General features: G+C 51.4%; 11 protein-coding genes across 11 annotated transcripts; 6 read left to right on the top strand and 5 right to left on the bottom strand.

Annotated features, from left to right (window-relative positions):
- Nucleotides 1-210: 210 nt before the first annotated feature.
- Nucleotides 211-3,374, bottom strand: POX_d04913 (Cullin-associated NEDD8-dissociated protein 1, C-terminal part; the record flags this gene model as incomplete). Its single annotated transcript, XM_050113771.1, has 2 exons — nucleotides 211-627; nucleotides 690-3,374. 2 exons carry the CDS (start codon nucleotides 3,372-3,374, stop codon nucleotides 211-213), a joined length of 3,102 nt encoding a protein of 1,033 aa, XP_049968722.1.
- A 1,407-nt stretch (nucleotides 3,375-4,781) lies between these two features.
- Nucleotides 4,782-6,959, top strand: POX_d04912 (Lariat debranching enzyme; the record flags this gene model as incomplete). The annotated part of the gene is made up of 3 exons (XM_050113770.1): nucleotides 4,782-4,826; nucleotides 4,898-4,999; nucleotides 5,061-6,959. The coding sequence occupies 3 exons, from the start codon at nucleotides 4,782-4,784 to the stop codon at nucleotides 6,957-6,959; spliced, it is 2,046 nt and encodes a 681-aa protein (XP_049968721.1).
- A 343-nt stretch (nucleotides 6,960-7,302) lies between these two features.
- Nucleotides 7,303-10,616, bottom strand: POX_d04911 (uncharacterized protein; the record flags this gene model as incomplete). The annotated part of the gene is made up of 2 exons (XM_050113769.1): nucleotides 7,303-10,066; nucleotides 10,114-10,616. 2 exons carry the CDS (start codon nucleotides 10,614-10,616, stop codon nucleotides 7,303-7,305), a joined length of 3,267 nt encoding a protein of 1,088 aa, XP_049968720.1.
- A 2,338-nt stretch (nucleotides 10,617-12,954) lies between these two features.
- POX_d04910 (uncharacterized protein) lies at nucleotides 12,955-13,173 on the top strand (the record flags this gene model as incomplete). The annotated part of the gene is made up of 1 exon (XM_050113768.1): nucleotides 12,955-13,173. The coding sequence occupies one exon, from the start codon at nucleotides 12,955-12,957 to the stop codon at nucleotides 13,171-13,173; it is 219 nt and encodes a 72-aa protein (XP_049968719.1).
- Nucleotides 13,174-13,968: 795 nt separating this feature from the next.
- POX_d04909 (Zinc finger protein ZPR1) lies at nucleotides 13,969-15,421 on the top strand (the record flags this gene model as incomplete). The annotated part of the gene is made up of 2 exons (XM_050113767.1): nucleotides 13,969-14,094; nucleotides 14,159-15,421. 2 exons carry the CDS (start codon nucleotides 13,969-13,971, stop codon nucleotides 15,419-15,421), a joined length of 1,389 nt encoding a protein of 462 aa, XP_049968718.1.
- Nucleotides 15,422-15,971: 550 nt separating this feature from the next.
- Nucleotides 15,972-16,687, bottom strand: POX_d04908 (Peptidyl-prolyl cis-trans isomerase-like 3; the record flags this gene model as incomplete). Its single annotated transcript, XM_050113766.1, has 2 exons — nucleotides 15,972-16,589; nucleotides 16,676-16,687. 2 exons carry the CDS (start codon nucleotides 16,685-16,687, stop codon nucleotides 15,972-15,974), a joined length of 630 nt encoding a protein of 209 aa, XP_049968717.1.
- An 860-nt stretch (nucleotides 16,688-17,547) lies between these two features.
- Nucleotides 17,548-18,980, top strand: POX_d04907 (uncharacterized protein; the record flags this gene model as incomplete). The annotated part of the gene is made up of 2 exons (XM_050113765.1): nucleotides 17,548-17,732; nucleotides 17,807-18,980. The coding sequence occupies 2 exons, from the start codon at nucleotides 17,548-17,550 to the stop codon at nucleotides 18,978-18,980; spliced, it is 1,359 nt and encodes a 452-aa protein (XP_049968716.1).
- Nucleotides 18,981-19,247: 267 nt separating this feature from the next.
- On the bottom strand, nucleotides 19,248-20,658 carry POX_d04906 (Queuosine salvage protein; the record flags this gene model as incomplete). Its single annotated transcript, XM_050113764.1, has 4 exons — nucleotides 19,248-19,612; nucleotides 19,684-19,915; nucleotides 19,972-20,126; nucleotides 20,187-20,658. 4 exons carry the CDS (start codon nucleotides 20,656-20,658, stop codon nucleotides 19,248-19,250), a joined length of 1,224 nt encoding a protein of 407 aa, XP_049968715.1.
- Nucleotides 20,659-22,236: 1,578 nt separating this feature from the next.
- On the top strand, nucleotides 22,237-24,784 carry POX_d04905 (Ubiquitin-activating enzyme E1-like; the record flags this gene model as incomplete). The annotated part of the gene is made up of 10 exons (XM_050113763.1): nucleotides 22,237-22,296; nucleotides 22,388-22,558; nucleotides 22,694-22,930; nucleotides 22,992-23,116; nucleotides 23,180-23,244; nucleotides 23,320-23,599; nucleotides 23,648-23,826; nucleotides 23,877-23,989; nucleotides 24,050-24,393; nucleotides 24,454-24,784. 10 exons carry the CDS (start codon nucleotides 22,237-22,239, stop codon nucleotides 24,782-24,784), a joined length of 1,905 nt encoding a protein of 634 aa, XP_049968714.1.
- Nucleotides 24,785-25,100: 316 nt separating this feature from the next.
- Nucleotides 25,101-25,948, bottom strand: POX_d04904 (uncharacterized protein; the record flags this gene model as incomplete). The annotated part of the gene is made up of 2 exons (XM_050113762.1): nucleotides 25,101-25,652; nucleotides 25,721-25,948. 2 exons carry the CDS (start codon nucleotides 25,946-25,948, stop codon nucleotides 25,101-25,103), a joined length of 780 nt encoding a protein of 259 aa, XP_049968713.1.
- Nucleotides 25,949-26,451: 503 nt separating this feature from the next.
- Nucleotides 26,452-26,918, top strand: POX_d04903 (Elongin-C; the record flags this gene model as incomplete). Its single annotated transcript, XM_050113761.1, has 3 exons — nucleotides 26,452-26,572; nucleotides 26,655-26,703; nucleotides 26,780-26,918. The coding sequence occupies 3 exons, from the start codon at nucleotides 26,452-26,454 to the stop codon at nucleotides 26,916-26,918; spliced, it is 309 nt and encodes a 102-aa protein (XP_049968712.1).
- Between the last annotated feature and the right edge of the window lie 764 nt (nucleotides 26,919-27,682).

Genomic DNA, 27,682 nt, shown 5'->3' with positions numbered 1-27,682 from the left:
GAAATAGGACTAGGCGTGACTTGTGGTCCTGCAGCAGGGCAGCAGGCGGTGGCGATCAGAACTCAAGGTGGGCACGGTGGACACGGGTGGATTCTGAAGTGATAGCAAAAGGACGCATCGTTTGCCAGTCTCCACCCCGCCGGAGACCTGCCCACCTCGTGAGCAAGTTCCTGAAGTGGCCTCGGTCGGACTGTCTTCACCCTCTATCTCCTAGTAATCAGAGTCCAAGGATTGCCATTGCGAAGCAAAGTTCTTGCGGACCCATTCCATGTACCCCTTCCACTTGTGGAGTTCGCCTGATGTTTCCGCACCGGGGAATGCCTTACTGAGTTCCTTGGTGACCTTGAGAATCCCCAGCGACGCCTCGTTCGCCTTTTCCAACTCTTGTTTGACTGCATTATCCTTCGGCTTGAAAGAGAGAACGGTTGTGTAGCGCTCGGAGAACGCGTCGAGCCGACGCTGGGTCTCCTCTGGCACAATCACAATCAGCTTGGAGGTCATGAGATTGCAGATCGCTCGAATGTCTTGCTCATCCTCGATACCGGCGATGACCCGATCAAAGATATCTGAAATGTGGCTGCGCGCGAACGCGGTGTCGAGAGACGCGTACAGGGTTTCGTAGGCGCTCTGGTCAGTGTGTTAGTGCCAGAGTGCATGAGGCCACGGAGCAAGAGCGGCGGAAGACATACCTTTCGCAAATCGAGACCGTCATCCACTTTGTGCTTGAACGGTCCCATTTGCACCTCGCGGATCAACTCGGACCTAACAGTAGTGTCGTGGAACACGGATGGAAGTAGGTCGTTCAGGTGAGGAAGAAGCAGGTTCATCTTGTTATGAATGGCAGAGTTCAGCGTCGTCAATGCCAAACGATGGTTGCCTAGATCCTCATCCCCGAGCATCTTGCTGAGTAAAGGCGCCATGAGAGGTCGTAGAACGTCATTGTAGGCATCGCTGGCGTCGGCGAGCGTGAAGCGGAACGCCGAAATAGCCACACTACGCACAATAGGGTCGGAACCATCAAGGCACGTTTGGAAGTGTGGAATGTGGTTGACCGGGTCGATCAAGGCCAACCGACCTAGGCACTCAGCCCCAACCGCGCGGTTGTCTTCTTCCTCCGAAACGACCAGAAGCGCCTGCCAAAGCTTGTGCGCCGCAGGGGCCAGGTCTGGGCGGACGACTTCCGGATGCTGAAGCAGTTCTCGCACCGAGTGGAGCAGCAGGTAGCTCTGCGCATTAGACTTTTGAAGGCCGTCCATAACAATAGGTAGATAGGTTTTGACACTGCCAGCAGCCGCGTTTCCAAGACCCGTCGCCGCAGCGAGGCGAACATGATCCGAGCTGGAATTGAAGTGGGCAATGAAGATGTCCGGGGTGAGCGCACAGTCAGCTCCCATGCGCAATCCAATCTCTCCCAGGATCGCAAGAGCAAGACACTTGCGACTGTCATCTTTTGCGGTTTGTAGTTCATTTGAAAAGTCCTCCATACTGACACCCAAATTCGATCCACCGTGAACCAGAAGAGTGCCTACAGCCCGACCCACCACTGAGGGGTCCCCCGTGATGCCAACGTTTTGCAGAAGATTTTGCATCAATTGAGCACCCGCACCTTCGTCTCCGATGACCTTGACCAGGAGAAGAAGCGCTTTGAGAACGGTTCCGACAAGAGGTTGTTTCACAATCGAGCAGATAGAGACGATGAGATTGTCATTGACGAGCAACTTCGCGTTTCCCGGTACGATCTTGGCCATGATGATCAATGTTGGCGTGAGAAGGTGGAAATCGGGGGCATTCATCAGAGGAAGAAGGGCACCCTCAAGCGTACTCATGGTATCTGGGCTTAACTGGGATCGAATACTAGCGTTCGTGGCCACACTACGGAGTGCCTCCAAACAAGACCCTCGCAAGGCTCGGTCGGATTTTCTCAGATTCGATCCCAGCTCAAGGGCAATTTCGTTCACCCATTCGGCGCTAGCATCTGCTGGCTGAGCAGCAAGCACCACCACGTCGTCAATGGCGCGCACAGCAGCTAAGCGAGTGGTCTCATTCTTGACACGATCGACCAGTACAGTGAGGCCCTTTGTCCGTTGGTCGGCACCAAGATACCCAGCACCTTGCTCACCCGAAGTCAGAGCCAGAATAACGCCAAAGACATGAATGGCTCGCTGGCGGACTTCCAAGTCCGCACTGGTGTCGGTGATACGAGCTAAGACGATGTCATAAAGCTGCTTCACGTGCTGAGCAATTTCCGGCGTAGCTGCGGACGCGCGAGGAGGAGCCATTGCCTTGGCGATCTGCTCCACAGTTCCCAGGGCCTCACTGCTGACCTTGTAATTGCGCTCAGTGACGGTTCCAACGACACCAGGAACAAGGGCGACCAAGAACGACAAGAGGGAGTCTGACTGATGGGTCTCAGCAATTGCAGAAATTAGACCCAGGGTTTCGATTTGTAGGGAGCCAGCGCTGACAGCGGCGCCAGAGTGAGCGGCGGAGCTGCCGACCTGAGCCGAAGTCCTCAAGGCATCCGCAACCAGGGACTGGATTTCTTTGAGATGATCAGCAAGACCTCCATAGCGGACCAAAGCGAGACTCTTCAAGAGTACAATTATGGCCTGACGTAAGGGCATAGAGGCCTGCTTCCAGGCTTTCACTGAGCTCTGAACAATCAATGGCACTGATCGCGCAAGATCGGCCTGAGGGCCAGATTTGGGCGAAGATGGAACAAGGGGAGAGTCAATGGCAGGCGAAGTGCTGCCGCTAGGCTCAAAGTCCACCATGCTGGCATCACTGTCTTGACGTCGGCGCTTGCGTGTATTTTTCGAACCGCCCACAGCCTCCTTGAATCCGTTTGAGGTGAGGATAACGGATCCCTCACTTGTCTTCTGTACCAACGCTGTCAAAGTCGAAATCACTTCCATTTTCACACTCTCCTCCCGCTCGCGGCTGATTCTGGCAATCAAAGCTGGTGCAATTTGCTGGTAAAGGGTCTTGTCGTCGAGGGCACGGCTGCGACCGTAGGCAGAAATCAGAGTGAATAAGAGTTTCGCGGCGCACCGGCGAACTTTCCAGCTCATATCGTCAATATCGCTGTATCCGTCCTCCTCTTCGAAGTCACCGAATTCATCGTCGTCCATATCCGACGCGAGACCATCGTCGTCGCCGTTGTCTTGAGTGCCGCCCATCTCTTCGTCATCCTCCATCTCAGCCACATTTGGATCGTATTTCAAAAATCGAAGGGCAGCCTGGCCAGAATTTTGAATATATGGCTGCATTTGCTGGTTGCAAGAGCTGAGCAAGGCCTCTAAGGTGACGAGGGCTGTCTCGCGCAGCTCATCAGCCTGCGGATCATGATCATCTGCGTCTGAGTGGGCAGACATGGCGAATAATGGCCGGTGGAAATTCAGAAATCAAAGGCGATCGCAAGTTTTCTTTTCTTTGTGTGTGGGATTGATTGAACCACAAAGAAGGGTCCAAGTGATTTGAACATGAAGCTGGGATAAGCTGCCCCGCGAAGCTCCCCAAGCATCCGGAAAAACGAATTCTGCCGGTCCGAGCGTGCAGAGCCGCGGTGGAGTCACGTAAGTTTGTCACTGAAGAAAATCAAAAAGGTCCAAAGAAGGTTGGCTGGTCTTCTTAGCAGCCAGAAGAGCTTGTAAACCACCCTGTTTTCTGGTCTTGGCCCTTTTCTTACTGTTGGAATTGTCAATTGTTTTGGGTACTGAATGGTTGCTGGAAGAAGTCACAGGCACGTCGGAGGGTTCTGCCAACGAATTTGTGCTGGTGATAGTAGTAGACGTATTAGAAGACCCCGTAGCATGCGATGATTGCTGAGAAGGCATCCTCGATGCAGGTCTATTTCGCGGAATGACAGTTCGTTGATTGCAGCGCAGGCACTTGTACACGAAAGCACCGCCGCCGCCTGCATGTCGATGTTCTTTTTTAGACACGCCTCGTGTCTTGGGCTTGACCTGGGTGACCTTGGAGCACTGAGACTGTCTGATACTACCACAACCTCCGCAATGATGTTTTCGCTGGCGAACATTGAGTGATCTTTGTTCATCGTGCAGAATCTGCGTGTGTACTGAGAGCAAGTGTGTCGCGGTTGCTGGGCTTTGAGACGCTAGCAGATTGGCAGCATCGTTCAGGAAGCGCAATTGCGGCGCCTCAATGGGTGCCATACCGGTATTACAGCAAATCTGAACTCCCGAGCCGAGCACGGAATCCCTAGAAAGTATTTCTTGTCAAGTGAGAAGAGGTAGTAAAACGAGACGCAGAGTCGGAATAAAAGGAGTTTCCTGGGGAGGCTCGGACCGAAAGGCGGGAAGAGAATACAGCGTGGGAGTCTTTGCCACGACCCTGGTATTTATCGCCACGACCCACGACCGTCCCATCCGTTCATCATTTTTGCTCTCAGCTTCCCCGAATGGGTAATGCATCTTATTTGCTACCACCAGGCACCACACAATCGTAGGCAACAGGTTCCTCGCTTGTCTAGATGCTTGTAGATGATACTAGCAGATTGTTTGCTGAAACGCGTTGATCTGCCTCTGCCAGTTCAAGTATTTAAGTCTCATACCTGGCCCCTTCAACGTCTTCTTTCTGTTCCTTCTCACACACCTCACATCCATTCTTGACTGCCGAGTTTACCACGAGAAGACACCAAAACCGCAAACCCATTCTCGACTTTGATTCACACTCATACTCTCAGTCAAAGATCACCTTCTGTGTTACCATCAAGTGAAAAGTGAGACATTGCCAACCTCACTTCACTCTCAATTATCGACATGTTGTCCGAGGTCGAAGGTGTTCGTGTTGCTGCCGTGGGCTGCGTAAGTCTTCCTCCGCCTTTCAATCATATGAGAACATTTGACTAGGTCAATGTGCTGACAGCATACAACAGGCTCACGGCAGCTTTGATGAAATCTACGAGCTCCTCAGAGTTAAAGCTGAGGCCAAAGGCTGGGACAATGTCGATCTGGTCATCATTGGAGGTGACTTTCAGGTCTGTTAAACCATTCCACCATCTGCAACTTGACTTTATCTCCCACTCTAACATGGCTCAGGCTCTCCGTAATGCAAGCGACGCAGCTTGTATCTCAGTGCCTGCCAAGTGGAAGTCTATGGGCGACTTTCACAAGTACTACGGAGGCGAGAAAGTTGCCCCGTATCTGACAATCTTCTGCGGGGGCAACCACGAAGCCAGCAACTACCTTTTCGAGCTGTATTACGGCGGTTGGGTAGCTCCTAACATCTACTACCTCGGCGCAGCCAACCTTGTGCGCTTCGGACCCCTGCGAATCTCGGCCATGTCTGGCATCTGGAAAGGCTACGACTATCGCAAGCCGCATTTCGAGCGACTCCCATACGGAGCGGACGATCTTCACAGCATCTACCATGTGCGCGAGCTGGATGTCCGCAAGCTCCTGCAAGTCCGGACTCAAGTGGATGTTGGTCTCTCCCATGACTGGCCGCGAGGCATCGAAAACTTTGGTAATTCTCGCGAGCTGTTCCGGAAGAAGCGTGGCTTCAAGGAGGATTCAGAGCACGGTAGTCTCGGAAGCAGTGCGGCTCGCGATGTCATGGATCGCCTGCGTCCTGCGTACTGGTTTGCCGCCCATCTCCATGTCAAGTTTACCGCTGTTGTCCCACATGATGGAGTCGGCGTCAAGAGGGTGGATGCTCCGGAAGGCCAGCCTAGCGAATGGGCTGTTGAAGCTGACATGTCCGCGAAGACGACCACGAGCGAATCTTCCAAAGCGGGAAGCGTGGGTGCTCCGAGAAACATCCCTCCTATCCTCAGCGGTACATCGGAAGATTTTCAAAAGGGGGTGGCCGCCTGGAACGCATTCGCAGCGGAGACTCAAGACATTGAGCGCCGGGAAGCAGTGAAAACCCGCCAGCTCTACAAGGAATTTCAACACAAGCGTGAGGAGCTGCGAGAGCAAGGTATGGCCACGTACGAGAACGAGCGGGCAGCTTACGATGCTGTCTTCTCCAAAAATTCCGACGAGATCTCCTTGGGCTCTGTGAGCGAGTCTGATGGCCAGGCATCCGGTAATCCCTCCCCTGCCAAAGCTGCCAAGATGGATAATGTTCCTGTTGGCATTTCAAACGACTGGTCCGAGAATTCTTCAAATTGGGATGCCCTTAAAGCACCTGCCTCTCCTGGTGACCGCAACCCCCCCGTCGAGCCTGAAAGCACCTCTGACACCCGCAGCCACGGCGCTGTGGATACCGAGCGTGGTCAGGCAGTCACAGAAGACCTGCGAAGCAAACTGCCTGCCAGTTTCGCTCGACCTGCTCCCCAAGCTCAGAAGCCGGCCCAGGAGAAGCCTGTCCCAGAAGCTGTGAGCAACAAAGTCACTCGCTTCCTCGCCCTCGACAAACCTCATAACCGAGATGATGTGGTCCACCTCATGAAGCTCAAAGCGGTCGATGAAGCGCCCTCCCAGAATATTTCCAAATCCTCTGGTGGGTTCCGACTGCAGTATGATAAAGAGTGGCTTGCAATCACCCGTGTCTTCGCTGCAGATCTCGTTCTCGGTGACCGTTCTGCGCAGGTGCCTCCCCACAAGGGTGAAGATTCCTACCGTGCCCGCATTGTTGAAGAAGAGAAATGGGTTGAGGAGCATCTTGAGAAGCGTGGCCTGATGGACATCCCTTTGAACTTTCAACTCAGTGCGCCGAAGTACGACCCTGCCGAGTCCCTCGCGGAAGCTCCCCAGCCTCGTGAATGCCCAAACAACCAGACTGCCGATTTCTGCTCCCTCCTCGATATTCCTAACGCCTTCGCCCTCACCGAAGAGGAAATCGAGGCACGCATGAACGCTGGGCCTCCCCCAGCTTCTGGTGGCTCGTTCCAAGGCGGCCACGGCAATCGTGGCCGTGGCCGAGGCCGTGGTCGAGGAAACGGTCGCGGATATGGCCGAGGAAATGGTCGTGGTCGGGGACGTGGCTTCTAATGTGGTTCTTTTCGTGTGAACACTCGCTGGCGAACTCCCGACACGATGAACGCATTCAAGTTCCAGAAAACAGAAAAGACCAGAAAAAAAGTCAGGGAATGTTGCTGGGTCAAATTTAGTTAGCACACTATGAGGTCTCAGCGCAATTTGTTTCCCTCTACCCTCGTTCTTCTACAGCATGGATGTAGCTGTGATTAATGGAATGGATGGTTTCTATCGTGAAGTAAATGGAATTGGACACAGTGCTCAATGTAGCGTGATTTACATTGAAACTCATTGTAATCGATAGCCCATCATGAAAATGAGAGCCTATTGATGGCTGCCTTTAGCCCAACAGACAGGGCTACTCAATTTCCTCAATCCGAGGCTCCCCGGAACCTCTTCCGGCCAGCGGATCGATGTCCAAGCCTGCAATGCGATCTCCTAGCTCCAACTTTGGTTCGCCGCCATTTTGAGCACCAATTCCCCACATGATAGATTTCTCCATCCAAGCTTCAAGACTCTCGGTCAACGCACGGAGATGGCCCCTGACGATACCATCTGTCTCGACACTCTCGACAAAGCCAAGAGTACGGAGCATCCTCGGGATACTTGCCACGGTAGAAGGGCCGCGTCTGTTATTTTCGCGGGAAGATAGCAATGGGTCCTCGTCAATAAGTGAGAATCCGAAACCAAGATCTTGTCCGTTTCGAGCCTCCCGCGCCGAATCCAGGGCTTTCAAAACATCCAAGATGAGTACGACGCTCGCTCGTCGCAGAATCGCACTTTCGGTGGCCGGTTCTAGCGTCAGCGTTGCCATGGCGAGGTCTAGCAGAGAAGAGATGATTGTAGGTCCGAGCCCGAGAATATTTGTCTGCACCGCGGAAGCGAGAATAGACAGTGCCGATGCACGCACGCGCAAATCTTCAGGCTCCTCGTCACTAGGCGCGCCAGCACCCCATGCAGCGACAATCGACGCAGCGAAGGCATTTTGCTCTAGTGACTCGGTTTCTGAGTCGTCATCCAGAAGATCAGAGATGTCCGGCAATCCAGTCTGTTGCTGCCTCCGCTTTTCACGCTCGCTCTCTCTTCTCTCCTTCTCTTCCAGCTGTTGGCGTGTTTTCTGGGTTAGTGGTTTGTGGCCACGCCGTCCAGCCACAGCGATGAGACCTTCCGTGAGGGTTTTAGCTGTATCGCCGGCCAAAGCTTCGCCAAGGTCTTGGACTGTCCTCAGAAGAGACTCGCCAATTTTGAGACGCTGGTCTAAAGTCTTCTGTTCGCTGGGATCAGTGTAGTTGTCAACCAACGTCTTTACAACGGTCCGTGGGTGACGCGCGGCAAGCGTGCCGATAAGCTTGATAGCGTTAAGATAAATGAATTCGTCGTTTGCATGGGCCTCAGAGGTGTCCGTAATGATTGAGAGAAGAAGTGTCAGGGTTGATGGGATGTCCAGCACAGGTGATGATTTCAATATTAACTTGGACAGAAGGGAGAAGCCCTCTGCTTGGACTGGCGGGAGATCTGAGCTGAGGTTTGCCAACGCTTGACGGTGTGTTTCAAGGTCCGTGATGTGCGAAGAAACCGCTTTGGGCTCACCATTCTCAGGTGACGTGAGCTGAATCTCCAGCAGCATTGACGAAGTAGTCGCTGGCTTAGCTAATGAGCTTGGAAGACGCGGGATCAATTGGTCGAGATGGTCTTTGAGCGATTCCAAAAGGCTCTTTGTTTCCTCAGACAACGCAAACTCTGGAGATGCAAGCACCGTCGAGAGTAAGCTGAAGGCGGTAGTCAAGGAATCAGATGTGTCTTGGTCAGATTCATCCTCCTTGCTCTCGTTACGCTCCGGCACAATACTCGCAAGGGATGACAAAGAAATCTTCTCGATATTGCGAGACGACACAGGTCCACGTTGGCCTTTGAGCCTGTGAAGCTCTCCATCAATCACTTGTTTGATAAGTTCAAGGACTCGTAAGGGTTGGCGTGACAGCGTGTCCTTGAAACTGTCAAGCAATCTTTCGGCTACCTTCGCACAAACAAGTCTTTTCATGATATTCGCGCTGTCTTCGGCATCCTCGCTAGAGATAGAAGCCCTGGCATTTTCCTGGGTTGAGGGCTGAACGAGCCAGGACTGACTGACATGCAGAAAAATGTCGGCAGTTCGCTCCTCGGTGCTTGGGTCCGTACCCAAGAGGCCAACGAACAGATCAGCTCGAGTTTGCAATGAGTCCATGAGCCTGATCATATCGAATTGGTTGTTGTCTGGCCTAGATCGCGCTTTGTAGGCAATTTGGCCCTGAAAGTCCTTGGTATATGTCCAAGTCGGCCCTCCGTCCCACATAAGGTTGTCAACTAGTTTCTTTAAGGGCAAAGCGCCAACTGATATGCTGAAGTATGTCTGCAACAGACTCATGACCCCGGTGTGGACCTCATTGAATTGCTCTTGCTGAGAATAGCAGGCTAGGCCCCATAATGGCAGTAAAATGGGATAAATAATCCTCTTCACCAGACCAGGATTTGGATGTTGTAGTGCGAGAAGTTTCAGTCTGTTCAGCGCGACAAGGATGTGTTGGCTTCGAACGGCAGTCTTAAAAGACTGGTTCTCTGGCAACATGGTGGCCCTGACGTCTGCAGAGTACGGTGCCGAAAGCCACCGTACCGAGTTACTATCAATCTCAGCCGTCAGTGCCGCGAATATCGGCTCGACAAAGATAGAATGCCCGATAGTTCCTGGTGCACCATAGGCGCGTTTGCCTAGGATCCCGTTGCCAATGACATAAGAGGCAATTCTTCTCAGATCAGGGTCGTCCCCGTCAAGCAACTCTAGTAGCTGAGGAGCGAGGGCGTCAAAGTAGGTCGACGGTTCAGTATCCTGCGGGACAGCAGACAAAAGCTTCGAGATCTGCATCATTCCTTGCACTGTGAAATGAGGCCCATTGGTGGGCTCCGCTTGGGCTTCTTGTCCGAGCGACGGGCCCACCTGCGACATTATAAAAAGAATAGTATGCATCACCCCGCCCTCTCGCATTGGGATTCGGGCAATCTGTCGTGACACAATTGACCTGAACCAGGCTGTTGTATCGGTCTGAAGAAACGCAGATAGAGTAGGTAAGAGAGCTGCACTTGGAGACCTGCAACCGGTCAGCAAGCTATAGTGGCACTTTCAAAATGTACTTACTCATCGATGATCACCTGGAAGGCTTTTTGATCCTGCATTTTCCTTTCGGAGGGCATGGTGTTGGGGTTGAATGCAAGATCGGATAATCCACTTATGAGATCGCTGAGGATGCGACTGCGAATAATGGGTTGAATGCTGTCTCTTTCGTCCAACACGATATCGACGAGAATACGCATGACTCTGGCAAGAAGTATCCCGTCGTGTGGCGTACTGCTTGCTGGTATGGTGGTCTGTTTTGCAATGATCCCGGCTGGCAGTACAGAAATGACCCTTTGTTGTAGAGGAATGCCAACGCCCGAGGACAAAGACGGGTAAATGCCCTCCAAGGAGATGAGATCCAATAGGGCATGTATAATTTGACGGCGTCTTGCATCTTCAAGATCAGTATTCCCGATCTCAGCTCGCGTGTATCGCGAAGATCCTTCATCAGTGACCGGCGTTGCGAACGCTCGGTGAATGGCATCTAGGAGATCTAGCGCCCTGCCGATGACAGCTCGGCGCATATCTTTTTCGCCAGCTGAAGTGAGTTCCAGAGATTGGAACAGCACCTCCACCAGCGATTTGCCTTGCGCCCGTTGAACCTCATCTTCAAAGCGATTAGTTAAAAGAACTCATGTTCGAGGTGCGTGAAGGATCTGCGTGCCTCTATTGAGAACTGGTTTCAAGAATTGGCCAGCAGCGTCAAACACGTGGCGGATTTGGTCGATACTAGTCATTTTGAAATCATAATTTGATCTACACTCATTTCGGGTGAATTTTATGAGAGTATAAGAAAATGATAGACCAGAGGCGATGGCTGCATGAAATGCGGTAGTAGACCCGCCCGCTCTCTGTTATTGGAAGGATGCCTGAGGTGGCTCGAGCCAGCTGCCCGGACGGTCGCACGAACGTCAAATTACATAATGTTCAGGACTTCCGCTGGGCGGTGACTCAGGCTGACGAGGCGGGAAGCCTTAGCTGAGTCAGCATGATCTGCTTTAAGTTAGTACCTACTTAGTAGGTAGTACGTAATGAATATTCTAGCGATCCGCCTCAGGCAGTAGCTGGAGGTAGCTTGGCACTGACCATGTGAGTTGGGTCTGGCCCGCCTGAGCGCGTTCCGGTCCCGTCGCGCAACAACTTCGCGAGGGTGCTTTTGCTACATCACCAGCCTTGCCTCCTTCAAATCTCTGAAACACAATGTTCGGGTCCGGTCACAATTGCCAAGAGACCTCAAATATCGTGAACACTGTCTTCTCTTTCAACCTCTCTCTTGTCCTCCCAAAGGCGCTGTTTACGAGCACTTGGCCCTCAGCACGCGCATCTCATCAAGAGTGGATCCATCAGGTCTCTTGCCTATCGAGGCACTCTTGCACGGCTTGTCTCTCCTAATTTCGGCTTCTTTAAGTTGAAAATCCTAACCCCTAAGCCTCCTTCCGCCGGGAATTCCCAATCTGTGGTAGCTTCAAGGGTCAAACATGACGAACATCACGATTAGTGGGGTTGGTCTGTGATGGGCCTACCGATGAAAGTTGTTTGACTTGTCCAGAGCCTTCGGTGGCGCAAAAGACGGTTCACTATGCACGTGTCTCCAATGGCACAGCGTCGGTTTTCCTATGCTGGATACTTCATGTTGGTCAAAAACGGATGGCTGCTCTATGCTTCGTCGGCAGGATTAATCAGAAGGTCCAGAGTGGGTGAAGCACGCCGGATGCCTCGTCTTTGGGGTTGTCCTTGGGGGCATCGAAGATGGCGCGACAAGGCATTGATCAAACGCAACGTTCAATTTCGGAACCCTGGGGCACCTTCATGGTCTGGCTTGAGGTCTCGGCGCCTAGGACACAACAGACGCCATCACACACAACCATGTTCTCGACCTTACAAATTGATCCACTCGTCAGAACCATCTTTGAGGCTTTGATACTACCCAGGCGGTTTCAAGGACCAAAAGATGCCGCGAGGTCTTTTTGCATTGAACGAGCTCATGGTTCCTCGGTTTCGATCGAGGGTTTTCTGGCCTGTTGTCATGTTCCGGCTAGCAATGTGGCTTCTGCTACCGGGTTGGTGTTTTCCGATTTTGTTCGCTTGTGGTGGTCTTTGAATTTGGCCGCACTTGACCATCTGCTATCCCGTGCGTGCTTTGACGATGGGGATACCTGGGTATCTTGCCCCTACTTTCAGCCTCTGTGTCCTGTCGTGTGCTCTTCAGCAAGCTAGACACCTCGGATCACGGCAATCGCCACGGAATCTGACTTCTTCGGAGGGTCCCGACCATCCTTGTCAACCGTCTCTTTGCAATGGAGTTTGCAAATTGATTGATGGGCGCCGGCTTCTCCAATGATGGCTTGCTTGTCATTGGCCTTCTTTCGAGAAGATGGAAGCGGTTTTTCTGGATGTTCTTTGTCCGCTTCATTCCATGCCCGCCTGCGAGGTTTCTTAGCTGAGCAGGGGAGGAAACAAAAACCTATCCCAGAGAACATCGTGCTACACATGAGAGACTGGCTTTCACTCGGATCGAGAAAACGCGGTGAGGTTGTCCCGAGCTCCAGCAGAGAATTGAGAGTGGGTTGGAGATGGGATTGGCACGATAGAATGAGGCTTCCTGGTCAAATTTCGGTCTGGTCTGACAGAGTGTCGAGGTTGTGAATGTTGCATGTGCTGTCTGACAGATCTTGTGATACTTCACGTCATTGCTCTGTGTCTATCTGATGGCTGCTCTTGTCTTCTCAAACCTCAAAGAGCCTAGATGTTCTGGCAGGGAAACAGCTTGCTCGGTCCTCTGATTGTTTCGTTCAAGAATTCGGCAAGGACCAGCGGCGCTTGGGATGTCAAAATGGGCTCAGTGCAAGGCAATGGCAGGAAATGGTTGAGGACCTCTCTCGAGTGAGGATCAAAGCTCTGGCTTGTCTCAGCTATGTCTTACCGCCATGTATCTCCGTTGGGACATCGCATGTCATGCTCGGTATTGCCGACCTTGGAAACAAGAAGAGTGAGCTAAATTGTGACCCAGGCCATGTCAAAGAATATCTTGTGCGACTCGCCGTTTGGTCTAGATACAGCCATGGGGGAGATGCAGAATGACTGAATATCACAATGACCCGTGGACGACCACTTCCTCGACTTCAGCCGGGGAAGTGGCTCCCAATTTTTTTTTATAAGTGCCCCCTCGCCGCTTACTGTCCTGGCTCAAGATGGCTAACTACTCGGTGCAGGTATTCTCCTGCCCTTGCCACCCGCAACTGTTTTCACTGAGACGCCGTGAGAAAAATCTGCTCTGGTGCTGTCGTCCGAGCGAGATCAAACATCAGCAGACAATCTGTATACTTGATCAGTGTATTCTGGTGGGCAATACCAGGAACATCTCCTTCGTACTTTGGGAACCTCTCAGTTTCCCCTACTTGAATTACGTTACGTCCTGAAACTTAGAGCGGCGTCATGATACCATCGCAGTCAGTTGCACCGCTGCCGATCGAATGTGGATTATTATGTTTACTCGACGGTGTCATGGAAGCGATGCCCATTGTCATGAAGTCCAATGCCAAGTGGAGGATGTGCCAAACTGGCTAATATTGCAATTAACACTCATAAACCATGGAGTCGCTCGAGCTGGACCTGCCGCGAGTCCGTGACGCACGGGCAAGTGCATGGCGAGTCATCCTTACCGGCGGGCTCCCGGTCGCGGGACCCCTCCTCTGCCCAAGCCCCGCGGCGCAGAACGAAAAGGAATGTTCCGGCGGGCGCTGGAGATTTTTTTCTTTTTAGGATAAGAAAGCTTGACATTCCGACCACGATCGCAAAAAGCATCCCACAGCTGAACTTTTGTTCGTATAATCGACCAAATATTTAGTGGAACGGTATTCTAAAAAGCAAGCCAAAATGTCGACCGACGCGGGCAACAACCCCCAGGAGTCGCAGTTCCAGAATATTGGAGATCTCGTCGAGCGCAATGACGAGACTGGTGTGATGAGCGTCGAATCGCTCTGCATGAACTGCCACGAGAATGTGTGTCAAACGCCACGATTTGAATGAGTTGGCCCATCCGACAATTGACTAACCTTTTTCTCAGGGAACTACCCGAATCCTCCTCCTTCGTGTGCCTTTCTTCAAAGATATCGTGGTGGACTCGTTCTACTGCGAACACTGCAACTTCGCGAACAACACCGTCAAGCCCGCCGGTCCTATCTCTCCGCTAGGAATCAAGTACACATTGGATGTCAAGGACCCCAACGATCTTCAACGCCAGGTTATCCGATCCGATGCAGCCACCTTCAAGCTTGACACTTTGGGAATTGAAATGCCCAAGGGTGGAGAAATCAGCAATGTGGAGGGAATGATTCAGCGCATGCACGAGTCGCTCTCCGGGGAGCAACCGCTCCGTAAGGAGCAAGCCCCCGAACTTCATGATGCTCTCGAGCCTATAATCGCCAAGCTGAAGGCCATTCTGGACCGCGAGCTCTTCCCCTTCACCATCACTCTCGACGACCCGACCGGAAACTCTTGGATTGCTCCCAACCCGAGCGACAAGACCAACTACCGCCGTGTCGAATATCCCCGTACTCATGAGCAGAACGAGGAGCTCGGCATCACTCTTGACCACACCGAGCAAGCAGTCACCAACGCTGTAGACGGCGAGGACCCTAACGATTCCGAGATCGTCGATGGCCAGGTCTACACCCTGCCCGCAGAGTGCCCGAGCTGCACTCGTCCTGTTGCCCTCCACATCAAGAAGGTGTCGATCCCTTACTTCAAGGACGTTCTCATCATGGCCAGCTCCTGCGCACCGGAAGATGGCGGCTGTTCATACAAGCAGAACGAGGTCAAGGTTGGCGGAGAGATTCCGGAGAAGGGTCGCCGTATCACTTTGCGCGTCGAGAATGAGGTCGACCTCAACCGCGACGTCTTGAAGTCGGGAACCTGCGCTCTGCAGAGTGATGAACTTGAGCTTTACCTGGGCGCATCTTCCATCTCTAGTCGCTTCACTACTGTCGAGGGTCTCTTGACTGATATGCGCAAGCAATTGCACGGCAACCTGTACGACCTCGGCTCCGGCGGTGGTGACAGTATGGACAAGTCCGACAAGGAGAAGTGGGACCGCTTCTTCGATCGTCTCGACCAAGCTATCAACGGCGAGCTGAAGTTCACCATCACCTTGGAAGACCCTCTGGCGAACAGCTACGTCCAGGACCTTTGCTCCCCTGCCAAGGATCCTCAACTCGACATTGAGGACTACGAGCGCACCGACGAGGAGAACGAGGAGCTTGGTCTCAACGACATGAAGACCGAGGGCTACGAAAACGATGCGAATGATGAGAATGAGGAGAAGGCATAGGTGATCAACATCTTGCATTGTGTTATCTTCACTGTTCATGACTCTCTGGTTTCTTAATTTGATGATGCATGATGGCGTCTATTGGCGGGGTTTTTCTTTTTTTTTTTTTTTTTACATATGGTTTGAGAGATATCCAATAACATGTTGGGAGAAAAAGCTTCGTCCGTACTGTTCTTATCAATCGAGTCTGATTCATCTTTTGCCCTTTGTCGGAAATTTGCAAACTCCAAGCTTGAGTCTGAAGCTAAGAGTCAATAGAGTTGACGCAATGCGGGTAAGTCTTGGACGTCCGTAGCACAATGCAGAGACCAGTGACGTAGGTTTGTGACGAGAGCCATATAAAGTTGACATGTCGTCGCATGAGGGTCAAAAACAATATTGTTGCGACTGTTATTTATCACAGTCCACGAGGCGAGGATAATGGTGGATTCCTGCACTGGACTTTCAACATTCGCGGCAAGAGCCTCAAGTGATGGCCCTGACTGTCACAGCGGGCCCACCAATCCACCAGGAAGATTCGAGTCGTGCTCAGATAGTGGTTGAGCTTGTTTCACGTAGCGAATGGATTGGCATGAATAGTGACACGCTGGATCTTGAAAGGTTCAAACTCGTCTCCTTCCTTGGGTTGGGAGACTTTGCCCTTTTTGTCCACTTTGACATTGGCTTTCTCCAACTTGGACAGGACATCTCCACCCTCATCCTGAGCGCTCAGATTCAAAACTTTCCCAAAGACCGTACTAGCTCCATCAAGATGTGGGGCGGGCGCAAATGTGATAAAAAATTGACTGCCGTTGATCGTCGGCCCAGTTGCATTTTGCGAGCCGGGTGCGGTCATGTCCTTTACGGGGCGCGAGGCCATTGACAATACACCACGGGCATTATGTCTCAGCGTTGGAAGGTGTATTTCTTGGTTCAATGCGGAAGGGTGATAGATGGATGTGCCGCCTTTGGGAATCTCGTATGGGAGCATGGACTTCGTTGAGGCTGACTGTTGCGCGGCTGGACCGAGGGAGATATCGCCGCCCTGGATCATAAAGCCTGGGATGAGGCGATGAAATGGTGTGTCATTGTATGCGCCACAGGCGCAAAGAGCGAGGAAATTCTCAGCTGTTCGAGGAACTGCCTCGCAGAATAGCTCGACCTTGACATCGCCTTGAGTGGTATGGAGCTGCAGTAGTGAGACTTGTCAGTCCATCTCGCGACACTGCACCTTTGGTAACAAGATAACTCTTGCATCATTCGGTCTTCACTTACCGTAACAGACATTTTTTTAAATATGCGTCTTAGCTGCGATCGATCCTGGGGTGGGCCAAACAGTCGAGGCAATGCTGGTAGCTCGTGTGGACTTGGGCCTTCAAAGTTGACCGGGGTCTTGGAGATCCTTATCGATGCTTCCTCCGTGATGGAGCCCGCCCGATAGCACGCTTAGTCACGCGATGCCTCCAACTCGACAGGTAGTCAGTCTCACTAGTACTGCACTCCGGCTTTAGTACCTTTGAACTACAAGTATATTACTGTCAAGATAAATGGCTAGACTGGTTAGGTGTATTGGTTGAATTGATTGCGATTGGCTTTTTCGATGAAATTTCTCCTGATTTTAAGTCCCGGAATAGCCATATCTGTACTGAAAAAGAAACCAGACCACTAAGTCAGTAGATAGATAGGCGCCCTCATGACTTACCCGCGTTCGTTTTAGCGTCGCGGACAAAGGATAACTCGAATTTTTCTGGCTTCTATTCTCACCTTGCAAGTCCTGAATCTAGTACGCCTTCGAGTGTTTTCGATGAAATCTATAAGCAAGTTCACATTTATCGTCTATCAAGGCACTGACGCGGTACACGAGAGTATGTGGGACACGTGATCGTGTATATACACAAGCCGGCTTGGGGTCCAGCCCGAGGCCGTAGATCTCCGAGATCTCTACGTCCTATTGGCTTTCATCACACAAGCAACTATTATCGTGTCACTTATGAACATCATACTAAGCTATTTGGAGCTGTCTCTTCCACCTTCAATTCGATTTCAACGTTGAATGCAACTATCTCCGCACCTCTAAATCCCAATCGAACACACCTTGCAACGAACACCCAGGACCGCCGAGTTTCTCACATTGCGCATAAAGAACAATGAATAACCGTCCAGTTGAGCAGGCTTTGGCAACGCTCGTCCCTACGCATGCAGGAGATCTGCCACAGGAGCTTCTCAGCCTAGCCACTAGTCTTGTCGCCCAATCTCGCTCATTCTCCGCCAGCTTGAAGCCCGAAGAAGAGATCGCGCGGCCCTATGCCTGCGCGGAGATCGCCTGTCGGAGGTATGCGCCTGAATCTTCAATCGCGCCTGAGGAGGCTTCGTGGGTCAGTCGTTTCTAACAGAGTCTCTTTGTAGATTAACGCGCGCATTGAAGCTCCCTCCGCTCCTTGGTCACCCTCCCTGTCCGCCCCGACTCTACAAGAAGCTTTACACTTTCCTTGATAAGAGTCTGTCAGCCAGCTCAGTCGGAGTCAAACGATCTGGAAGCACCTCGGTCCCTGGAACGCCCTCAAGAGCGGGATCAACACAGACAACTCCATCGAAAACGAGAAATACGCCTTCAAAATTCGCACCTACCCCTCGGGGCCTTCAGAACTCACCATCCAAGACATCCCCACTGAAGAGAAGCTTGAGCGTTGCCGACAAGCTTGAATCACCCACTAAATCTGCACGAAGGGTGGCTCCAGAACGTCCGAAGGGCCTCTCGGGCTCAACAGTCATTCCAGATGCCCCGGCGTGGGTCATGACTGCGATCCGCACAGTGTGCAAAACACTGTCTACACCTGCACCTCGCACGACTAGTCTGTCACGGCCGCCTATATCACGAACGCTGCCACCCCACATCTTTGCCGGTGTTTCGTCTATCTTGTATATCACGGCAAGCATGTCCAATGATGAAGCAGGAATGGATGAAGAAATACTTGATTTCTTGGAACCAATCGTATCCATCGGCGGAAATGAAGACGATTTCAAGGAGCTTGTCTACGCGATGATTGTCGCCGTTTATTTTATCGTGCTGGCCCGTCGACGCAGTCCCGCCTCCGATGACGCGTCTCACTCCGAGAGTCAAAAGTTGGACAAGAAGACCTTCACAGAAATGCGCCAGACGGCATTGACCAGTCTCGGTCTCCCCAATGCAAAGCAGCATCGGGATGATGTAGACCAATGGATCGCTTTAATCATGGAACAAGGCTGGGCTTCTGGAAAAGAGTGGTTTGAGAATGTTCCGCTCGCTGGTGAGCTACATGGCGAGGACGAAGACGGTACCTCATACCGCCGTCTTGATGAGGAGGATGCTGCATTCAGAGGTGTCAAATTACCCAAGCGTGACGATGGCAGCGCCGGTGTCCGGAAAGGGGACTCAGGCAACCCTTCCCATGGCGGGCTCTTGCCCGGTTTGGGAACAATGATGCAGGATCGGGTTGATTATTTGAGTGAGGATCGCCGAGAAGATTTTCTAGAGTGGAAGGCGGATATTTTGTCCCGAATTGAGGGTGCAACTCCACGGGCTGGGCGCATCACTGCCTGATGCGACTTGAACAGTCAAGGTGGCCCCTTGTGTGAATTGGCGCAGAGCCGTTGATGATACCCCATTATAGTGCTATTAAGTAATATGATACATTCTCTTTATTTCCTTCCCAAAATTCGTCTTCTATCACACGATCATGCAAGTTTCGCCAGGGCTGTTCCGATCTTGTTCAGTCTATACATTGTTTTCCCGTTTCTTGGGCGTGATAGCAACCCCTCGGACAGGGCAGATCACGCACGCGTAAAACGCAAGTACTGGCAACCATTCTCAGTACCAGATGCTTCGAGTTCGGTGGTGAGGGATACTCTCGTTCTTCTCCTTCTCCAATGTCTTCATGGTATCGTACAAAAAGAAATCGATCAAAATCGCGTTGACTCTGTGCGTCTTCGGTTGTTGGTCGATACTTCCGTCATGGGAAGTAGTAATGCCTTTTGTGCCAGCAGCCTTCACTTCTGGATGCCGTTTTTCAATTTCTCGCCTGATCAGCTCCACACACCAGATACTCGTGCCGCGGAGCTCAACTTCCCACTGTGAACCGGGAGCGATGGGTTTCAGGCTGCGAATGTGAGATTCCAAAGAGGGCGAGTAGCGCATGCAGCCCAATTGATGCAGCATTTGAGGGATACGATAGTCTATGGTGGAAATGTCAGAGCTTCAACCAGTTGTGGAAGGGGCAAGGAAAATGGCTACTGGAGGCAATTACCTGCAAACATGGTGATCTTATCAATGTCATGAAACTCGCCAAAGTCTTCACCGTTGAAGCAAGCCCAAAGATCCGCGACCAGGATCTGAGCCCGCTTATATAGTCGGACTCTTTTGCCATTGAAGACGGTCTCGTCACGGAAGCAATCGAACCGGTCGGTGACCAAGTTCACCAACGCAGCGGCAGACTGATTGGCGTCGTCGATACAGTTGGCAAAGCTGCCTCCAAATTCCTTTACAGAAGTTCCACTTAGCAATTGCAAGACAGTCGATGGAGATGCGTACTTACATCACAAAGAACCTCGCCCGCTTCGCGCATGCATCGCACCCGCTCCTCAAACAGGGGAATCTCTTCGTCTGTTGCAGAACGGAAGACATATCGCAGCTGCTCCTCGGTACACTCTCCCTCGTCGACCCAGTAGTCTGGCGAGGTAATTGGAATGCCTATATGATCAAACGTCAGTCTATCAGAATAGATTCAACTCGAGAATCTGCGTTTCTGACCTTCGTCCAGGGCCCTTTGTATCGCGGCGACCAAACTCCAGTATCCCGTCCACCGTCTCCCCCTGTACTCGATGCAGAAGCGCTTCGACTCGTCCGTCTCCTCTGACCAGAAACTGAAATTGAGCAGATCCATAAGGAAGATGAAATCCACTGTGTTCTCATCCTTGGTCTGTGGGTGAAGCTCATGGTCCGACCACGTCTGAGTAGAATATGATTTCTTTTGCATCATTTGCCATATTGTCTCTGCAGCCTCCTTGGTCTGGGCCGGATTCAGCGCCACGTCAATAGCATTGTCAAAGATGTACTGGGCATTCTCCAAGACTTTGGTCTCTGGTGGACTGTTTTTCCCCTGCTTGCCACTTAGACCAAGGTGTTGGCGAAGAAGCTCAACCAGCTCAGGGTCCGCTCCATCATCCGACTCGCTATCCACACGCTTAGTCTTGGTGGGCGTGGCTGGATCTAATAAGGGCATTTTGGATGTCGCTGAAGAAGCTGAAACAGAGCCGCGCACACCAAAAATGTCTTGGGAGAGGGGGAGGAGCGATTTGAGGATGGTCTGCTGCTCAAGCTTGACTTTATCCCTTGGTCTCTCTATCTCGTGACGGGATTTGTTAACACCAGAACAGGGCAGAGCCCGCTGAATCTGATGGGTCGCGAGATTCACACAGTGTGAAAGATAGGTCTTGATCGATTTAGACGCCCGTCTTTGTATATACCCTTTCGATACAATGACTTCCTTCTCGTGTCGTTGCCACAGGGAAATTTCATCGCAACCCAGACCTCCGACTCTGTGTTTATTACCTAAGCACTGTGTCGCCTTCACGACCGGTCCGCCGGTCGCACTTGATGAGTCGAGTCGAAAGTATATTGGAGACTCTTGCGACCGAAATCATACGCTCGACGTGTCGAGACTGTTAGTTGTGTTGGATGTAGAATTCTGAAAATATCCCGAATCATGACCTATCGGCATGGTTGTCTCATGCGCAAATGTACCAATTGTCACCACCTTGAGTACCATCGACGAAGGCTGCCTGTGAACACTTCGCCGAATGTTGAAATCCTCTATTTTTGCGTTGTTTTCCACTTTTCGTGAGCCTGTCGCGAAAGGATATATCTCGCGATCATTATGGGATAATAGACAATATACCTTGATTCCATTCCAAGTCAAATCTCGAATACGCAAGTCACGTTTCAGTTGACAGAACTACCTTTCCCGTGTCGATGAACTACCTAGCTCCTACTATTCTGATCCAATTAGAGCTACACCACGGATGCAGTAGACAACTGCCGCAGCCAATCTGTGCGATGGAGGCCACGGACCTCTGAACAGTCAACAGTGTAGTACCGTCTGATCGCGCGGAGTATGAAGTCAGAAGCGGCTAAGAGAGGACGGATTGTCTGGTACTTTGGCCCGTTTCATTCTAGATGGGCAACCATTCGGAAGTTGGCCTGCTTGAAGTGTGGTCGGCACGTGCATCAAGCATACAGGCTTGACAGTTGACACTGTCGTTGCGATGGACATGGCTATCCAATAAAGTCCTTGACTCCTTACTACCGTCTGGATCACGAATTCAGGTACCGGGGGTCAAGAATGTACCGCCTCAGAGAGGCCAGGCGCAACACGTTTTGGGCTGGAGAACCGGGAGATTCTGCATGCAGAATGCAAATAAAGTCGTCGGTCATGCAGCTACACACGTATACGTACGAGCAAACAAATGAATAATTTCTTTGAGGAGTGAAGATCGTCCTGTTTTTTCCCTTTCTACAGTCGACTGAGCTCGGGGGTTCCTCTCATTGGCAAATCCCGCTCGAGTGACCGGCGCGGCCTTACGAGAAGCTCTGCCGTCATCGCAATCGCACCTCACAGCGCGGCCTCCGCTTCCGCTTCTCTCATCGATCCAGTTCCTCCTACCTGCTTCTTGGCGTCGCCGTTCAGATTTCTTGATTCTTGATCTTACCTCAATGCTTCATGGCTTTTGAGAGCCCGTTTTGAACTCCCAACCACTCACCTCTGTGATTGCGCTTCGACGGCTCCCGAGCACCTACAACCATGCGAGCCAGTACGATTAAACGCTCCCTTGGAGCTGAATTGACACACAAGATCAAGGAAGTAGGGTTACCGCGGATCTCTGAAAGCCTCGCAAATATGAGAAGACTTGGACATTACGATGCATGTGCTAATCTCTTTCCTGCGCGACTAGTCCCGAGTGCTCTTGGTCGGCGCTGGCGGCATCGGCTGCGAACTATTGAAAAACCTCGTTCTCACTGGCTTCGGTGAAGTCCACATTATCGACCTCGATACCATTGATCTCAGTAACTTGAACCGCCAATTCCTCTTTCGACATGAGCACATTAAAAAGCCCAAAGCTCTGGTGCGTACCCTATAGCGGCGGGGGATCTGTTCTGGCACCTGCCTCGTTTCTTTCCTTGCGACGGCTATCTGATCACGCTCGTACCGCCAATATAATCTCAACCTGTTTTTCTGACGGAATTTTCATGGCTCATAGGTGGCGAAGGACGTGGCCCACAACTTCCGACCTGATGTGAAACTGGAAGCTTACCATGCAAACATCATGGACAGCCAATTCAGCGTCGGCTGGTTCAAGTCGTTCAACATCGTCTTCAACGCTTTGGATAACCTGGCGGCTCGGCGACATGTGAACAGCATGTGTTTGGCCGCTGGTGTGCCGTTGATCGAGAGTGGAACCACCGGTTTCAATGGCCAGGTCCAGGTTATCAAAGGGGTTTGTCACGTCAACATCAGATTCATCACTCAAGACCAGAATACTCACTCAAAATGGACAGGGCGAGACCGAGTGTTACGACTGCAATCCGAAAGCGACCCCAAAGACCTTTGCCATCTGCACCATTCGCACCACACCGTCGCAGCCGATCCACTGTATTGTTTGGGCTAAGAGCTACCTTCTACCGTACGATTGACCCGCGGCGAGCTCCAAAGGGAAAAACGAATACTCACCACGGTTTCATTTCAGACACCTCTTTGGGGCGAGTGAAGAGGAGGCGGCTGAGCTTGACACAACTGAGAACTCTGACAATGGTGGGTGCAAGATAAGATGCTCCGGGGATGCGCGTGTTCATCCGATCTTATGTGAAGAGACTGACAGATGACCAGCCCAAGAAATTGCGAAGTTGCGGAAGGAAGCACAAACATTGAGAGAGGTCCGGAAAGCGATGGGAACCGAAGACTTCTTCGAGACCGTGTTTAAGATGGTGTTTGAGGCGGATATAGAACGGCTCCGTGCCATGGAAGACGCGTGGAAGACTCGCGAGGCCCCAAAGGTGCTTGCGTTTGACGAGCTTCTCGAACGGTCAAACTCGACTGTCGTACCCGATTCAAGCGCCGATCAAAGGCCGTGGACGGTGGAAGAGAATTTCACCATGTTCAAAGACAGGTAGGTGGACTTTTAAATCTTGAGCGGCAAGTGTTGACCTCTCGCTAGTTTGACCCGCCTGAGTAAACGATTCAAAGAGCTCCAGGACAAAGCTGCTCCGGAGGACCCGGAGCCAATCTTGACATTTGACAAGGACGACGAGGATACGCTGGACTTTGTGGCGGCCACTGCGAATCTTCGGGCAGAAGCTTTCCACATGGGCTCCACCTCGAAGTTTGACACGAAGCGTGGGTTGCTCTCCATCACGCGGTAGTGAACATCTGCTGATTGCCGACAGAAATGGCGGGCAATATTATTCCTGCTATTGCAACGACAAATGCGATGACGGCAAGTCTTTGTGTCTTACAGTCTTTCAAAGTTCTTCGAAATGATCTGTCAAGCGCCAAAATGGTAAGCGTCGTATGTTTTCCCGTTTGTGATGGAAACCCCGTTAATTGCTTTGATCCAAAGGTATTCCTTGAGAGATCGGGTCAGCGAGCAATCAATTCGGAAGCGCTTCGACCTCCCAATAGAAAATGTGAGGTGTGCAATGTTGCGCGGGGTATTCTTTCCATGGATGCCAACGCGACACTAGAAGACTTGGTGAAGGGTGTGCTTCAGCTGGACCTCGGTTATTCCGAAGAACTTTCTATTCGCGTTGGCCAGGAAATCGTCTACGAGCCTGACATGGAAGAGAACATCTCGATGAAACTCTCCGAATTCGGCATCAAACACGATACTACCTTGACTGTCATTGACGAAGACGACAGAGAGCAGGATCCTCGCGTGAATTTGGAGTGTTGGGTTACTGAAAGGTCAGTCTGCCAGGGTGTATTTATGTCAAGAATTATTTTCCCACTGACACATGCACACAGAAATGGGTCGGTCGAATACCCAAAACCCATCACATTGGAGGTTCAGGGAGAGATCCCAAGGATGCCTGCTCAAAAGGGGTCTGGGGCATCTGTACCAGAGATCGCAGATGCTTCGAAGGCTACAGACTCGGTTATTGCCTCCGAGCAAGACTCTGTGGAAACCTCGGAGTTTGCCAATGGCCTCGGTAAACGCAAGCGCGAGGCAGAGGATGAGCCCTTAACAAACGGCCACGTGGATAAGAAGGTTGCCAGCGGTTCATCACAAACTGCGAATGACGCCGTGGTCGTCGTTGATGATGATGAAAACGGCGCCATTGTTATCGATGACTAGATCGTCAGGCTGCTGGCTTATGAACTAGGCGGTACCTTGCGTTTTACTTGAAACTCCATCTAAGGGCATTTTTCTGGGAGGGCGAGCACGAAGAAGCTCATATCTATTTACAGCGTTTTTTATGTATCACAACCCACACTCCATCAAAGTTAAAAGCATTCCCATTTCCCGGTCCTACAAACGAAGATACAATGCTAGTGAGATCCTTGAATTTGTCACTGGAATGATCATCTTCAGATCAGGACCCCAGTCTTTCCAGCTCTATTCCGACCTGCCCGTGCGGCATGGATGTACATCAAGGGCACCGAGGCGCTAACTAAATTGCACTCAGGCCGCCGTCGAGATTCAATACACAGTTGTTGGCATATTCGTTTTGAGCCAGGAAGACTGCAGCATCTGCAATTTCCTGAGGATCTCCGAAGCGATGGAGAGGAATCAAGCTTTTCAGCCTGTCCACCTCGCCTGGTGAGAAGCCCTCGATCATGGGGGTCTCAACATATCCCGGAACAATCGCATTGCACCGAATGGCCATGTCCCGTGAGGACGCCGCGGTCTCCGCAGCCAAGGACCGCGTCAATCCTAAAAGTCCGGCCTTGGATGCCGCGTAAGGCACTGCGCCGGTCCCTGCCTTGAGGGCCAGTAATGAGGAGATGTTGATGATGCATTTTGACGGCGATGGCTTTTCAGAAGGGACATTTTTGCGATTCCGGAGTCTGCTTCTGATAGCAGCGCGCACAAAGGCGCGTGAAGTAAGTATGGCGCCTTCTAGGTTTGTGCGGAGAACATTGGAGATGTCGGCCAATTCTAGTTTCGTCAAGAGATTTGAGACCGATATGCCTGCCGCATTAACAAGGATATCCACACTGGCCTGCTCGTTTACAGAGAGTGAGCTTGAGATGTCCTTTTATTTATAACCCAGGAGACACGTGAACGAACCATTTCCCTTTCTAGTTCTCGCATCCATCCTCCAGCCTCTCCTACGTCGCCAACGAGCAATCGAACCTTTTCAGATGTAGTTTCCGTATTTGTAGCGAGAGAGAGCTTCTCAGCAGCTTTTTGTAGTCTCTCCTGGGATCGACCCACGAGAATGATAGTCGTAGCTTCCTCTTGTAGGAAGCGCTCAGCTATGGCGAAGCCAATACCGGATGTCCCTCCCGTAACCATACACGTCCGTCCGTGTAGCCGACTGGTCGGTTTGAATTTTGAACTAGGGCTCGACTGCCATTTTGGAGACGGAGAAGAAGAGGATGATGATGATGATGATGAGAGCCGAAGCTGTGTTTGGGGCACAATTCTACGGCTGATGTCATAGGCTGGACGGATGTAGGAGAGAGATAAGGTCGATGTCCACAGACGGCATGATGACACTATGGGCACTGCCATTTTGAAAAACCGGAACACTCGAATGATTTCCCCCTCTGCAGCATTGAAAGTCGAAAATGCGACAATCTCCAAGCAATGTGGATCTTGCGGACTTCGTCCATCTAAAATCACCGCGGAGAGCCGCATGAGGCTGGGCTGGTCGGCTTATCGGAAAGTACACAGCGCTTATCTTATCGCTTATCGGCCGCGGCATTTGTCGACAAGCTTGATTTCAGCTTCAGCCTCGTTTACTCTCTGAATCTGAGCAGCTTCGCAGACCCAGGCCGTTCCCTTCCCGCATTACCATGGCTAGCCAGAATGAGCCAGAATATGTGACTCTTGTATCCAGTGATGGATTTGAGTTCATTGTTCCCCGCAGTGCTGCTTGCATATCCGGGACTATTCGGCGCATGCTCGACCCTACAAGTACGTCCAACGAGCCTCCAACAAACTTGACCCTTGAGGGTCGCTGGGATATCTTGAGCTGATTGAACCCTTTGTTTCTCAGGTAAATTCTCGGAAGCTTTGACTGGTCGATGTGTATTGGAGACTTTAAAGTACGTTGTGAATGGAAAGGGACACCCCCCTCCAGAACCAAGAACTTACTAATAATCTTTTGCTTGCTCTGTGTAGTGGCGTTGTTCTCGAGAAAGTCTGCGAATACTTCCTTTATAATGAAAAGCACAAGGATCAGGCCAATGTGCCGGACATGGAAATTCCAGCTGAGTTGTGTCTGGAGCTTTTGATGGCGGCCGACTACTTGGACACCTAGACCTGGTTTTGTGAAGTATTGTGGGCCTCCCCTTGGGCTCCCCTCGACAAACCCATGTTGCTAACAGTCACGCTTATTTATTCAGATATAACTTGAACAAAATGATTCACGGCGTGACGACATATCGATCTTTTCCTATTGCCTCTCTCTCTAGGTGCAGCGTTCCATGGCAAATTCAAATTCAAACTCAACCACAGTGGTAGATTTACGACACGCTCTTGCGTCATTTCGACGAAGCTAGCCGGCAATTGTGCTTTGAAATGGTCAAGTTGGATCTCGGATACATGAGAAAGTCCATTCAAGCATCATACATTCGGTCTGATGAACACCGTGAACGAATGAGTCTAAAATGAATGGCAGATCAAGAAAACTGGCTCCCCCGTGGCTCTTATCCATATCACCCTGTCATTCTTGCTGGGTTGATAATCATAGCTTTGACTGGAGTTACATTGAAATACCACAGTTGTATGATGGCAGACAATCTATGGATACTTCTACCCAATACTCATCGCCCAGCTTAAGAGATATAGTTAGTACTTATGTAACTGACTAGGCTAGTTGAGTATGGGTCTCAGCATGGATTTTTTTTTGAAAAAAAATTATTCTTAAGGTTCGATTCAGAAAGCAACTCTAGACCTTGCAGATAAAAGCCCAATTCTATCATGCATCACTGACTCAAATTGGTGCCGATTACGGCATTCAACTCCGGTCCGCTCGATTTTGGCGCGGTGATGATAAGCTGACTCAGCCGGGCTTATCATCCG

This window comes from Penicillium oxalicum, chromosome IV (genome assembly GCF_001723175.1).
Source record: "Penicillium oxalicum strain HP7-1 chromosome IV, whole genome shotgun sequence".
Lineage (NCBI taxonomy): Eukaryota > Fungi > Ascomycota > Eurotiomycetes > Eurotiales > Aspergillaceae > Penicillium > Penicillium oxalicum.
The sequence above is the reverse complement of the archived record's forward strand: the minus strand, read 5'-3'. Positions and strand labels throughout refer to the sequence as shown.